At 36.3% G+C, this 13332-nt stretch overlaps 1 protein-coding gene across 1 annotated transcript; it reads right to left on the reverse strand.

Annotated features, from left to right (window-relative positions):
- Positions 1-8006: 8006 nt before the first annotated feature.
- On the reverse strand, positions 8007-12679 carry LOC123680207. Its single transcript, XM_045617996.1, has 4 exons — positions 12565-12679; positions 12078-12292; positions 11904-12015; positions 8007-11286 (listed from the first exon to the last, which is right to left on the reverse strand). The coding sequence occupies exons 2-4, from the start codon at positions 12085-12087 to the stop codon at positions 8007-8009; spliced, it is 3402 nt and encodes a 1133-aa protein (XP_045473952.1). The 5' UTR covers positions 12088-12292; positions 12565-12679.
- Between the last annotated feature and the right edge of the window lie 653 nt (positions 12680-13332).

Here is a 13332-nt window from a genome sequence, read left to right on the forward strand (position 1 = left end):
ATCTCAGCAGTTCATATGAGTGATAAATATTGATTTTTTTGGCTTTTTTTGGTCCCTGTTCAAAACATGAAATACAAAACATTTTGAACATAGGCACAACATATCCCTACAATAAATGAAAACTCCTCATTAAGCTATCCGACAGGCAAAATAACTTCAGGTCATGCCATTTGAATGAATGGACTCATTGATGTTGATATATTGAATTTATTCAAAGTATTGTCCATCACTGGCCACTACTTTCTCCCATCTTTCGGGCAGCGTACGAATCCCACGTTGAAAAAACTGGTCATCTTTTGAAACGATCCACGAATCGATCCAATTTCTACTTCTTCATAAGACAGCAAGTTCTGGTCAGCCAGGCCGTGTACCATTGATCGAAAAAGTGATAGTGAGCAACGTCTGGAGAAAAAGGCGGGTGTGGAAGAACCCATTTCAACGTTTCCAAGTATGTCTTGACCAGTTTCGGAACAAGGAGCATTGTCATGCTGTAAAATCACTTTATCATGTCTCTCGTTGTATTGCGGCCATTAGTCTTTCAAAGCTCGGCTCAAACGCAATACTTGCATTCGATAACGATCGCCTGTGATTGTTTCAGTCGGTTTCAACAACTTATAATTCACTAAGGTTGGTCTGACCAAATACTGAGCATGACCTTGGAACCGCGAATATTCGGTTTGGCCGTCGACGTGGAAATATGGCCGGGATATCCTCATGATTTTCTGCGCTTGGGATTATCGTAATAAACCCATTTCTCATCTTCAGTCACAATGCGATGCAGTTGTTCACAAGCAAACAAACGCCGATCAACATCTCACGGCTTCAATTCGTACGGCAACCAATTTCCTTGTTTCTGAATCATTCAGGTCTTTCAGGCGTTTTGAAATGGCTTCTTGCGTCACTCCCAATGATCCTGTCTATTCTTGTTGCGTTTAACACGAGTCTCGATCAAGTAATGTCTCCAATTCTGCATCTTCGAAAACCTTCTCTCTTCCACCGCCATGCTGGTCTTCGACATCAAAATCAGCGTTCTCGGAGCGTTGAAACCACTTTCGGCACGTTTTCCCACTAATAGCAGCCTCACGATAGTTTTTTGAGAGCATTCGATGGGGCTTAGCCGCAGATTTCTTCATATCAAACCAGAAAATTGAAATCCCCCGCAAATGACGAGAATTTGGCTCAAAAGCTGACATGTTTAATCGATAATAACTTTAAGATGCAGACACAAATCGACTAATATTCCGATGGCGATATGTCAACAAATACCTTAGCTTATTTTATGACATCTACGATCTTTTTATTCCGACTATCACTTACCGCTACAGTCATCTATTGCAAAACGGCGGAAGCAATATTTTTCTTCGACTTGGCTTATCTTCAATTGGCATTATATAAAAAAGAAATGGCATGAAATTATCCATTAGATTTTATAATAATAAATGATCAGTTCCAGCAATATTTATTTCTTGTACTATTATTCAGTTCTTAAGCTCTAAAAAAAAAACACTCATCATTTTGTATCATCCGAAATTATGCAACTTTCCAAGGAATATGATTCGATGGAGACAAAATGGAAAAGAAAACTACCACATTGAAATTATTAGGTATTCAAGCTCCTCGGGATAGAAAAATATTCTATGATGAAATATGAGTCGATGTTTTCGCTATAATGAAAAAAGTTTCGTGTTAACATAAAGGCCAAACGGCTGATGTCCGAAATCTGCCACTGCATATTTTCTCCATATTTCTCGAGGGCGAAAGTATCGACTGAGCATTTATAAAGACGAACGTCAAACTTCGAAACTGATGACCAGTAACTTCTTTCTCTGCTCATAAGCAACGGTCGCATCATATATCAGGAAACGTATACGGAGATAGTTGCTGAGTTCATTATTAATCAATGATTTATCGAGATATGTCTCAACTAAAAATAAGTTATGTATTTTGCTTTACCGGAGAGTGAAATATGCTCGATGCTCCTTTCCGCCTACCCTTAGAAAAGTTACTCATTGAAAATATTCTCAGGGATGCCGATATCTGAAATAAATTATTTCGGTACAGGAATATTCTGTGAAAAATTATGGGGGGATTATAGAAAAGTGAATTAGGAAAATTTGAGAAAAACAAATTTCGATGACAAATACGATTCAAAAAATTTGAATAAGATGTTTCATGTTCGCCCATATATACAGGTCATTCTACAAGATCTACAACTTTGACATAAGATGCAATAATTCATTATTGAATTGAAAAAAAAATTAGTTTACTCAATGTATAAACGTCATTTTACCCTTATTACTATAGGTTGAAAAAAATTGTTCTAAACTTCACAGTAGGATTATAGCTAACAACAACAATTCTCAACTCAAATGCCAGAAAATTATTTACCCAATATTGAAGTACGTTCTGCACGAGTTGAAAAACATCAGGGTAGATTTCAGAATTTACGCTGATATTTTAGAGGCAACAAATAGTGTAAATATGTTCAGATCGAGGTTCAGATTTGCTTCATGAAAAGTTCAAGATTTATTCAGTGTTTCGCAATTGAAGACAAAATATGTCAAAATGCTGAAGATTTTTCCTAGCGTAATTTGCTAAACTCGTGAAAGTAAATGCAATATGCAGATTTTTTGTTGTTGTTTATGTTTGATAATTTACTATCTACATCATCAAGAATATTGAGTAAATGTGGTGTAGATAGTCAAACATTGGAAGTGAGATGCCCATTGACATATCTACTTATTAGTATTATAATAATATAAATAATTGTTTTATTGCGGAAGATCTTCAGGGCACCATTTCTTCAGTCGACGGTTGTTTGGTTCTTCTCTATACAGATTGTCTATTTGCTCATTTGGGTTTCAAGTTAGTCGATTTTTATCTAACATACAAATATTTTGCTAACATACCAAGGAGCGTCGACGATAGCTTGTAATTTTTTTGAGTGGAATCTCTGTATTATGTTTAGTCTTGTGGGTTTTGCCCAGCTCCAGAGTTGATTGCCGTATGTTCATATGGGTTTGAATACAGCTTTTTGAAGGAGTAGCTTGTTTTCTGCTGACAGAAATATGTTTTCAACCCCTTAGCCAATACATTTTTCTAAGTTTAATATCAAGTTGTTTTCTTTTGGTATGAATGGTTTGGTCTTCTGTCCAGATATAAGCCTAAGCATTCGACTGTTCTTACCATTTGTATTGGGTTTTGGTCATGTGTGAATGGAGAGCAATTGCTAAGACGATTTGAAAATGTTATTTGTAGTGATTTTGTAGGTTCAAATGATTTTGCATGTTGATTGTGCAGGCTTTCATCAACAGAGAGGATAGCAACGTCATCAGCGAAGGAAGCTATTGTTGTCTCATTGGTTACTTGTATCTCTCTTGTGTACATTAGGTGAAGCAAAGGTCCTAGTTCACTACCCTGAGGCACTCCTGATCTCATTTGGTACTGTCCAGATATTTCATTATTTAATTTCAATAAGAAGCATCTTTCTGTCAAATAGGATTTTATTAGAAGGTAGTTGTTGCTCTTGAGACACTTTTAAATTTTATAATCGAGATCTGTATGCCATTCTCTATCGAAGGCCTGGGTTATATCTAGGAAGACGTCACAACAGTATTGTTTTTGTTCCAGCGTGTTGGCTATGGGTATTCCCTATTTTATGTGCCTGGTGAATAGTTGATATATTTTTCCTGAATCCAAACTGATAGTTGGGTATAAGGTTTGTTAAATCGTCGTCCTCTTCTATTATTTTCAGTAATAATCTTTCAAGTACTTTAGTCATTATGGGTAGCAAACTGATCGGTCTATGTGGTTCGTATAGCCAGAGGAGAAAAAAATTTCAAAAAGATATCTCATTGAAGTATTAGTTTGCTGTAAATTAAATCAACATCATTGTATTCTACATAAAAAATTGCTATGAGCCGGTTCTCAACAGAAAAAAAGTTACAGCAATATTTCGAAAATGAACATTTTCGAGAAACACCCTGTAACTATGTGACGGTGATAGCTACAGAGTTTCTCATGGAAATTGGCCCTCAGACACCGACATCTGTTTTCTCCTATCTAGTATAGAAATAGTACGTCCAATTCAAAAGTGTTCTAATTGGGCCCAGCATGTATACAGGGTGTTTCAAATTAAGTCGGCACCATTGCTAACTCCGTTATTATTAATGCTACGATGTCGGTTAAATGGGCAAACTAGTAGCATTTTTAGTGGTCTTCTCGATGCCGAAAACAAACAAAATATTGACAGTGGCGTTGTCATAATATTTCATAAAATGAAATTTTTTTCAATGGAACACCCTATATTTTTTCATGCATTTCGATTCGTATCAACATTCTCAGCAACAAAGCTCATATCACCTTTCTTCCTAAAGTGGAAAATGAGAGACTCATTTTGAAATATTTATTTCTTTCACTAGTACAAAAAATTTATTTGTTTTGGCGAATAAACCTCATGATTGTCCAAACACCCATTTTTGTTCTTATACGAATGACAATATTTTGTTACTAATAGCAAAATAAGACAGTAAAATGAAAAAAGTGCGCTGGGATGTGAACTCGTGAAACCCGTGATCATCATGTAGCACCACTAAGCTATTTGATATTGATAGACAAAACGATAATTTCCATCTTGAAGCCATTCCGCTAGCCGCATTCATTTTGTGAATCATTAGTGTCAATAGAAGGGCCCAAATATGTGTTCAACAAAAAGGTGGTGTTTTTGACCATTTACTCGATATTTTATAGCGCTTCATCAAATCAGTTTGTTATAAATGTTTCCTACTACTTACTACTTACTTCCTAATACAAGGTACTGTCTTATTTTCACCTTTACGAAAAAGAGTCAAATTAGCATTGTTGTTGAGAATGTTATTACGAATCGAGATGCATGAAAAGATATAGTGTTCCATTGAAAAAAAATATCATTTTCGGCAACCGTCCGGGAAGTGCTCACTTCACGGACGCTTTTTCTCTGAGAAAGTAGCATTTCTCGGCCTAGTCCGGAAAGTACGTACTTACCGGACTAGGCCGGAAAAGAATCATAGAATCCATAGCAACCGAGATAACGACTGACAGTTCATATGAAATTAGTTGTCAAAAATTTGCATGTTTTTTTATCGCAATCGCAATAAAATATGGAAAGCAGCAGCGATAGTGTTATTTTACATTGGCCGAAAAAATATTGTACGCAACACGCCCGAAAATGGTTTTTTTGGACTCACAGACTTCCAGGACTCGCTTACGCTCGTCCTGGAATTTTGTCTATTCGTCCAAAAAAACCCTATTTTCCGGACTTGTTACGTAAAGTACTATTTTATGAAATATTATGACAACGCTACTGTCAATTTTTTGTTTGTTTTCGGCATCGAGAAGATCACTAAAAATGCAACTAGTTTGCCCATTTAACCGACATCGTAGCATCAATAATAATGGAGTTAGCAATGGTGCCGACTTCAATCAATCAATCATTTATTTAACAAAGCATCGCAGAAACAGAAGGCAATACTTAATAGTCAACTTTACATTACAGTGATAAAAAGTCAATAATGAATAGTCAATCTTACATGTTAAAATTTCTACGACAAAAATACAAAATGAAAATACAAATAAATGATTGATTGATTGATCGATTGACTTAACAACCTGTATATACTAATCACTATATTTCTTTTGATCTGACGCAATCACGATATAATTCTAATGACTCTATCTATGCTAATTTGGATAACAATCCGACCACAAACGAAGACATAATTAAGCCCAACAACATTCAAAAGACAAAGCAAATTGAGCCACATATCCAAAACCCTTGACCCTTTTTTCACATTATTATATCCACCGACTGGCCCGAAACAAATCGAAACAATATATCGTTTAATACTTTCGGTATATAGGCTTTGGCCCGAAAGTCCCTAATACAAAGTTATCGTGATGAAACTAGCAGGTAAGAACATGCCCGAGTTATGCGACATGCGGTTCGTCCAATATCCGACCTGCAGTAAAATAGAGACCAATGTCCCTTAATTCTGACCAAGACAAAACCTTCTTCTCTCGATTATTGTACGGTATGGGAACTTACGGTGCCTGTGGGAGAAGTTCGCGTCACAAGGGATGAGAGGACGGATAGAGCGTCCACTTTTCCGTAAATTGTTTGCATTATTTGCACCCCCCGAAACTCATGTCCCTTTAACACGGACTCGTAAACCTATAAACGTTATTAGAAACAAAGTTTTTCTATTTGCAGTTAAGTATTTCAGTTTACCGTGGCCGTCTGCGATCGATTCGTTAATTAAAGGGTATTGTTTGTCGTAGGAAAGATGGGAAGGTATGGGCAACAAGGGATAGTTTTTTGAGAGGAGTTAGTTTGTGCAGGAATCGGCCGGGGTTGTTCTTAGGTTATGAAATGTTTTTTGATAACTATTTATTAGTTGATTGATTTTTCTAATCGAGTTGATTCAACTATTGAAAATAAAAAATGTAATGAAAAAAGGTAATAAGTATCCACACCAGGAATACCCTACAGTGAAAATAATAAACATAGAAAAAATTATTAAAAAATTATCAAAAATTAATTTCATATTCTGGTTGATAGTAATACTCTAATGAGAATTTGATTATTTCAAATTAATAGTATATGGTCCAACAAGTGGGGAAATTTCAACTTTTCTCACGAGTGAGAAATAGACTTTTCCTACAACTCCTTTTCTCACGTGTGTGGAAGTCTATGGCACGAGCCTGAAAGACGAGTGCCGCAAACACACGAGTGAGAAAAGGACTTTCTCTACAACTGGTGTGGAAAGTGGCGTATTCTTCATAGCTTACTCAATTTCGGAACAGTGTACCGAATTAAATTGGGTTTTTGACCTCTCAAAAACCCAATTTCTATGGAAACGCAATAAATGAACAGATACTGTCAACGAAGGTCATTTTGAATTGAATTAGGTGCATTACTTGAATTATTTAAATTTATGCAGTTTTGGGAAAAGTATTGGGTGCAACACGTGGAGAAGTCCTTTTCTCACTTGTGAGAAAAGTTTGACTTTCCTCACTCGTTGCACAATATACTATTTCCTACAACTGCTATGCAAAGTAGCTTACCGAATTTCAAAAGTATGTATTGCTCTTACTGTAAAAAAATATTATTCCTCACAACACTTGAGGATTTTGAATTTGGGATTTTGGAAATTCGTTTCAATGAAAACGCAAGAAATGCATAGGTACTGTCAACGGAGGCCATTTTGGATTAAATCAGGTACATGAATTTATGCAGTTGTAGAAAAATTATAGGGTGCTACATGTGAAGAAATTCCTTTTTCTCCAACTTGTGTTGTCCACACATTATACTATTTCCATTCCAGGCCGTCCAAATTTACCCTAACTGGTTTTTTATATAAGTATGTACACTTTGGGGAGTAGATATATTCTCGCTCAAAACCAACATTTATTGAACATATTATCAGAAAATAAAAATATATTGTACCAATTTGAAAAGGTATCACTTTTAGTAACCCCATGTAAAATTGGCAATAATGAAAAAAGATATAAATATTGAGGAAGGACGTTTTATACGATTGGTTCCAATCAAATTGTATCAACCCATTTGGGCGAGATGACAGCAACCCCTAAAATCTCAAAAGAGGAGGGAGGTTAAGTGACACCTTGTTTTTTCGGTAGTTAATCTGAAAAATTGAAACAAAGAATAGAGTAGTTACGATAAGAAGAGTTGCAGTGAAACAAAAATAATGACCACCAAGCTCCCCAGACCTAACACCTTCAGTTTTCCTCCTGTTATTGTACGTCGGCTAATAATTACTATTTTTTGGCTAATAAATAACTTTTTACTGCTGTGACTTATACAAAAACAGTTTAACTTAGAATAACAACTTTTTTTATTACTATGGAAACTTTAATATAATATATTTTTATGATTGAAGAGCCAACTGACTATTAAATTATATAAAACTGTAACATTCTCCCCCCCAAAAATAAATAAAACAACAACTTCATTGAATATCTAGGGGACATAATTTAACAGCTGGTCTTCTGTATGTTCCCAGTGTAGTTTTGACGTCGGCGCTTCTGACTTGTCCATCTTTTCCAACAAAAACAGCTTCGATCACCCCTTTCATCCAGCAGTTCCTGGGCAAGTCACCATCGATTATCATTACTACGTCTCCTACGACTAAATTTTTCGTCTTCTTGTGCCATTTCGTCCTTCTTGTGAGAGTTGGAAGATATTCCCTGATCCAACGTTTCCAGAAACAGTCTGAAAAATATTGGGATATCTTCCACTGCTTTCTCGTAACTAGATCTCTTTCCGACAAGAGGCAAGGAAGTGGAGAAGCACTTGAAGTCCCTATAAGAAAATGGTTCGGCGTCAAAGCTTCTCCATCTGCGGCATCTATTGGAACGTGGACTAAGGGTCTACTATTTACTATATTTTCAGCTTCGATGAGAAGTGTAGACAAAACTTCTTCTTTTGGCGATCTTTCTTTGAGAGTGACTGATAGGGCCGTTTTTACGGATCTCACCATCCTCTCCCAGCAACCTCCCATGTGTGGTGTAAGCGGTGGTATCCTTACCCACTCGATTCCTCTAGTGGTCATTTCGGCTAAAATCTGATTTTCGTTCATTTCCTGCAACGCCTTCTTCATTTCTCTCTCAGCTCCCTTCAGATTCGTACCATTATCACCAAATATTTTCTTAGGACAACCTCTTCGTCCGATCATTCTTCTGATGGCCATAATGGTGGAGTCGGTAGTTAGAGAATTTGCAATCTCCAAGTGGATGGCTCGAATACTCATACAGGTAAATAAAACCCCATAACGTTTTTCATGTCGACGGCCAATGGTGACATTCATTGGACCAAAGTAGTCCATACCTGTAAAAGTAAAAGGTCTTACAAAGGCACTTACCCTGCATTTTGGGAGTGGAGACATTTCTGGGACTATGGGTTTCGCTCTGAAATTCCTGCACCTATAGCAAGAGTTCCATGCACTTCTGACAGCAGCTCGAGCTTGTAAAATCCAAAACTTCTGTCGTAACTCATTCAAAACCAACTCTTGTCCCTGATGACTGGCTCTCTTATGATAATGAAGGATCAAAAGTCGTGTAAAATAATGCTTTCTATCAAGAATGATTGGGAATTTTGTTTCATAACAGATATCTTCTGATTCTCCTATTCTTCCGTTGATCCTTACAATTCCTTCACTATCCAACATTGGCGATAATTTATAAAGTCTACTCGTTTTATCGACAGGCTTCTTATTCTTTAAACTTCGAATTTCTTCCCTGAAACATGCTTCCTGTACAAGTTTAAACCATAATTTTTCAGCTCTGTCTACTTCATCTGGTAATAACTCAGAGAACGATTTTATGGTACCTTTGAAAACTTGAATAGCTCTCAACAACCAGGCAGTTGACCTTATGAGTCGAAGATAAGATGAAAACCTTTCAATTTTCGGAATAGACTCAATCAAATTGTCTCCTTCCGTTGTCAGAGCAACGTATTCTTTTTTCATTTCCCTGAAAAATTCTTCCATTTCTTCATTTTCTCCTTTGTCTATCTCTATTCCGTTTTCTCTGAACCACGTGTCTTCATTGCATCTAAGAAAGGATGGACCAATGTTCCACCTACTTAATTCTGACCATTCACAATTTATATTATCCCTAGTTGCTTCATCTGCTACATTATCCTTTGTTGAAATCCAATTCCATTCATTCTCTTCAGATATATCCAATATTTCATTAACTCTATGACTCACAAATGGCTTAAGTTTGCGAGGATCTGATTTCAACCAACTGATTACTGTCCGGGAATCCGTCCAAAAATACTGACGACTTATAGGAATACTGTGATTTTCTCTTATTGTTCTAGCCAAACGAGCTCCCAGTACTGCTCCTTGAAGTTCTAATCTAGGGATAGATGAGGTTTTCAGAGGACTTACTCTTGATTTTGCCATAACGATATTGGAATAAATTTTTTGATATGATAAAATTCGAAAATACGAAACTGCGGCGTAGGCTTCCGAACTGGAATCACAAAACGTATGCAATTGTATTTTACGTTCCGTATTATCATCCAAATAGCATCTAGGAATTTTCATACCTTCAATTTTTCTTAAATCTTGCAACCATTTGAGCCATTTTTCATTTACCGAATGTTCTAATTTGTCGTCCCATCCAGAACCCATTTTCCAAATTTCTTGTAACAAAATTCTTGCTTTGACAGTGAAGTGACATAGAAACCCAAGAGGGTCAAAAACTGACATTACAATTTTCAACATTTTTCTTTTGGTAGTTGTTGCTTTCTTTTCTAAAATTTCCATAATTTCCTTGGGTTCGACTTTGAACAAAAAACAATCTTCATTCGGATTCCAGTGAAGTCCTAGAACACGTTCTGTTGGAAGCTCTTTCTCTATTTCTACATCTTTCAATTCCCTTGTTCTTTTTTCTGTCGGAATCAGCTTTAAAACTTCTTTGGAGTTACTTGTCCAATTTCTTATTTGGAAACCACCTCTCTTATGAACCTCTTCGACACCGGTTATTAAATCTAATGCCTCTTCTACAGAATCAACACTATCTAAATAATCATCCATATAATGCTGTTCTAAAATTACCCTTGCTGCTTCAGGAAATTCGTCTTCAAACTCTTTCGCGTTTTTTCTCATTATGAACTGCGCAGAAGCTGGAGAAGAAGCTGCTCCGAAAATCATCACTGTCATTTCATATTCCGTCGTTTGTCTTTGAAATTTTCTATCTTCTTCTCTGATGTATACTCTGTGGAACATGTCTTTGATGTCTCCTGTGAATGCAATTTTCTTTTGTCTAAACTTGAAGAGTACACCCAGTAAGGAATTTAAAAAATCAGGACCTTTTAATAATTTTTCGTTTAAACTGATACCATTTACCTTAGAGGCAGCATCAAAAACTAATCTTACCTTTCCAGGCTTTTTGGGATTCACAACTCCAAAATGAGGTAGATACCATGATTTTTCATCCTGTATTGCCATATCTATGACCTTTCTTGCAAACCCATTGCCTTCATATTCATCCAATTTGTTTAAATATTCCTTGGAAAATACTGGATTCCGGGCTAATTTCTTTTCCATCATTTTGAGACGATTTTCTGCTGCTGACCTCGACTGAGGCATTTTAACATCATCTTCTTTCCATAGAAGGCCTATCTCCCATCTGTTTCCGACTCTCTTAGCTGTTTCTTCCATTATTTTCATTGCTCTAGCTTCTTCTACTGATATTTTCTCTTCCATCTTCACTCCAAGGCTATCAATTTTAAAAGACATTTTAACTAATTCATGCAATTCTTCATCCCTATCGACATGTAAAATGAATGCATTGTCAACACGGCCACGGTGCATCATATTGCCATGAACAACCCAACCAAGCTTAGTACGAGACAATATTGGTGAATTTTTTCCACCCTCTATAACCTCACGTGCAATTATTAAATGAATATTGTCTTGCCCGATTAATATTTTGGGTTGCGCATCTATTAAGTCTGGAAGGTTAATTGGTGGCAAATAATTCCATTTTTTCATGAATTTCTCGTAACTAATTGTCTGAGTTGGTAAATTCAGATCGCTGACAGTTCTTACGTTCGTCATAAAAAATTCTTTATTTTCATTTTTGCCTTTGATAGTTAAGTTGATCCTCTGAGAATCGTTCTCTTCATTAACAGTTGAATTTGTATAGCGCATTCTCAAAGGATCAGTTGGACCTGTTGCTCCCAAAAATGAGGCTAACTCTTTGTCTATCATGGTAATAGTGGACCCTTCATCGAATAACGCATATGTATGAACCTCGTTCTCAGGTCCTTTTAAAATTACAGGAGCTATGCGCAATAAAACTTTCTTTTCTGTGTCTTTTGTATGATAACTCACATTTTCAGTCTCAGAAATTGGTGCTGTGGCAATATATTCTCTCGGAGAATTTGGATGGAGTAAGCTGTGATGGAATTCATCACAACCATCTTTGTTGCACACTTTTTTCTTTCTACAAAACCTAATCTGATGATTGTTACGCAAACAACAGAAACAAATTTTATTTTTCTTTACCCATTCCCATCTTCTGTCTGAATCCAACTGCTTGAAGTTACTGCAAGTATATGTCGAATGATTGTTCATTTTGCAGAACAGGCAATTGAATTTGCGGGTAGAGTTCTCCTCACTGGCGGCACATACGTATTTCTTCTTCTTTTCATTTTCAGTTTCCGGATAAGTTAGAACACAACATGCTGCATTTGCTATCTCATCGAACCAATTAGAAAAATCTGAAATATTAATGTTTTCAGTTTTGACATTTAGACAATTCACTTTTTTGCCCCATTCCAATTTCAAAGAGGTTGACAACTTTGAAACTAGTTCAGTCAGTAGCTGTGGATTGTAAAAATATTGTTGACAGTTGAGACTTGTCACTGTTACTGACAGATTCTGAACTGCTGTGGAGAAATCTAATATAGGTTCTAATTTATCGTCGCGCAATTGCGGAAACTTTCTAATAGAAGCTATTAAATCATTAATAATGAACTCCGACTTGCCATACCTCTTTTCGAGTGTTTCTATGATTTTATGCACTTCACAGGTGAAATTCAATAATGCTTGAACACTTAACTTAGCTTTTCCTCTCAAACATTTCTGGAGCCTAGCAATATTTTCCCTATCGAATTCGCTAATCGTCCAACATGTCGAACAGTCGTGGAATTAGTTGCTCTCAATGTTCCGTTAAAATAGATAGATACGATGATTCTATTTGTTGTAGTAATTGTGAGAAAACTTATCATATTAAATGTGCAAAGTTATCTGTGGAAGGTTTCAATAAAATTCGTGAAAATCCCACGAATAAATGGATTTGCGAAGCCTGTCGGCAACCAAAAACTTCTGATGTGGGACGAGTCAAAACGGGGAATTCCTCTGGTAGTATTTTCGTCACTAAGGAGACCCTAGCCGCTATGAGGATGGAAATTGTGAGTGAATTATCTACAGTTTTCTTAAAAGAAATTGATACTTTGAAAACTATGTTAGAAAGTCAATCTAAACAAATCCAAGAACTAAAGAAAGAAATATGCGTTCTTTCAACGAACAAAAACGTTATCGCAGAAACAGCTGACATGAGTGTTTCCGAGATTCCACATATTGGGAATTCCGTTGCGGGCCCATCTGAATCGCATGCAATACAGTCTAATACGATTATGACTCAGAAAGACAAGGAAATTGCCGTGAATAACAGAGCAGTGGCGGAGACGAATGGAAGAATCAAAAATGATGTCTCTTCCGAGAGTTCCCAGTGGACTCTGGTCACATCTGGCAAGAA

The sequence above is a fragment of the Harmonia axyridis genome, chromosome 5, assembly GCF_914767665.1.
Source record: "Harmonia axyridis chromosome 5, icHarAxyr1.1, whole genome shotgun sequence".
Classification (NCBI taxonomy): Eukaryota; Metazoa; Arthropoda; class Insecta; order Coleoptera; family Coccinellidae; genus Harmonia; species Harmonia axyridis.

Coding starts and splice junctions, on each gene's coding strand:
- LOC123680207 (XM_045617996.1), bottom strand. Junction 11,287..11,903: donor CAATTTCTGAGACTGAAAAT/GTGAGTTATCAT, acceptor TAAAATTGATAG/CCTTGGAGTGAAGATGGAAG.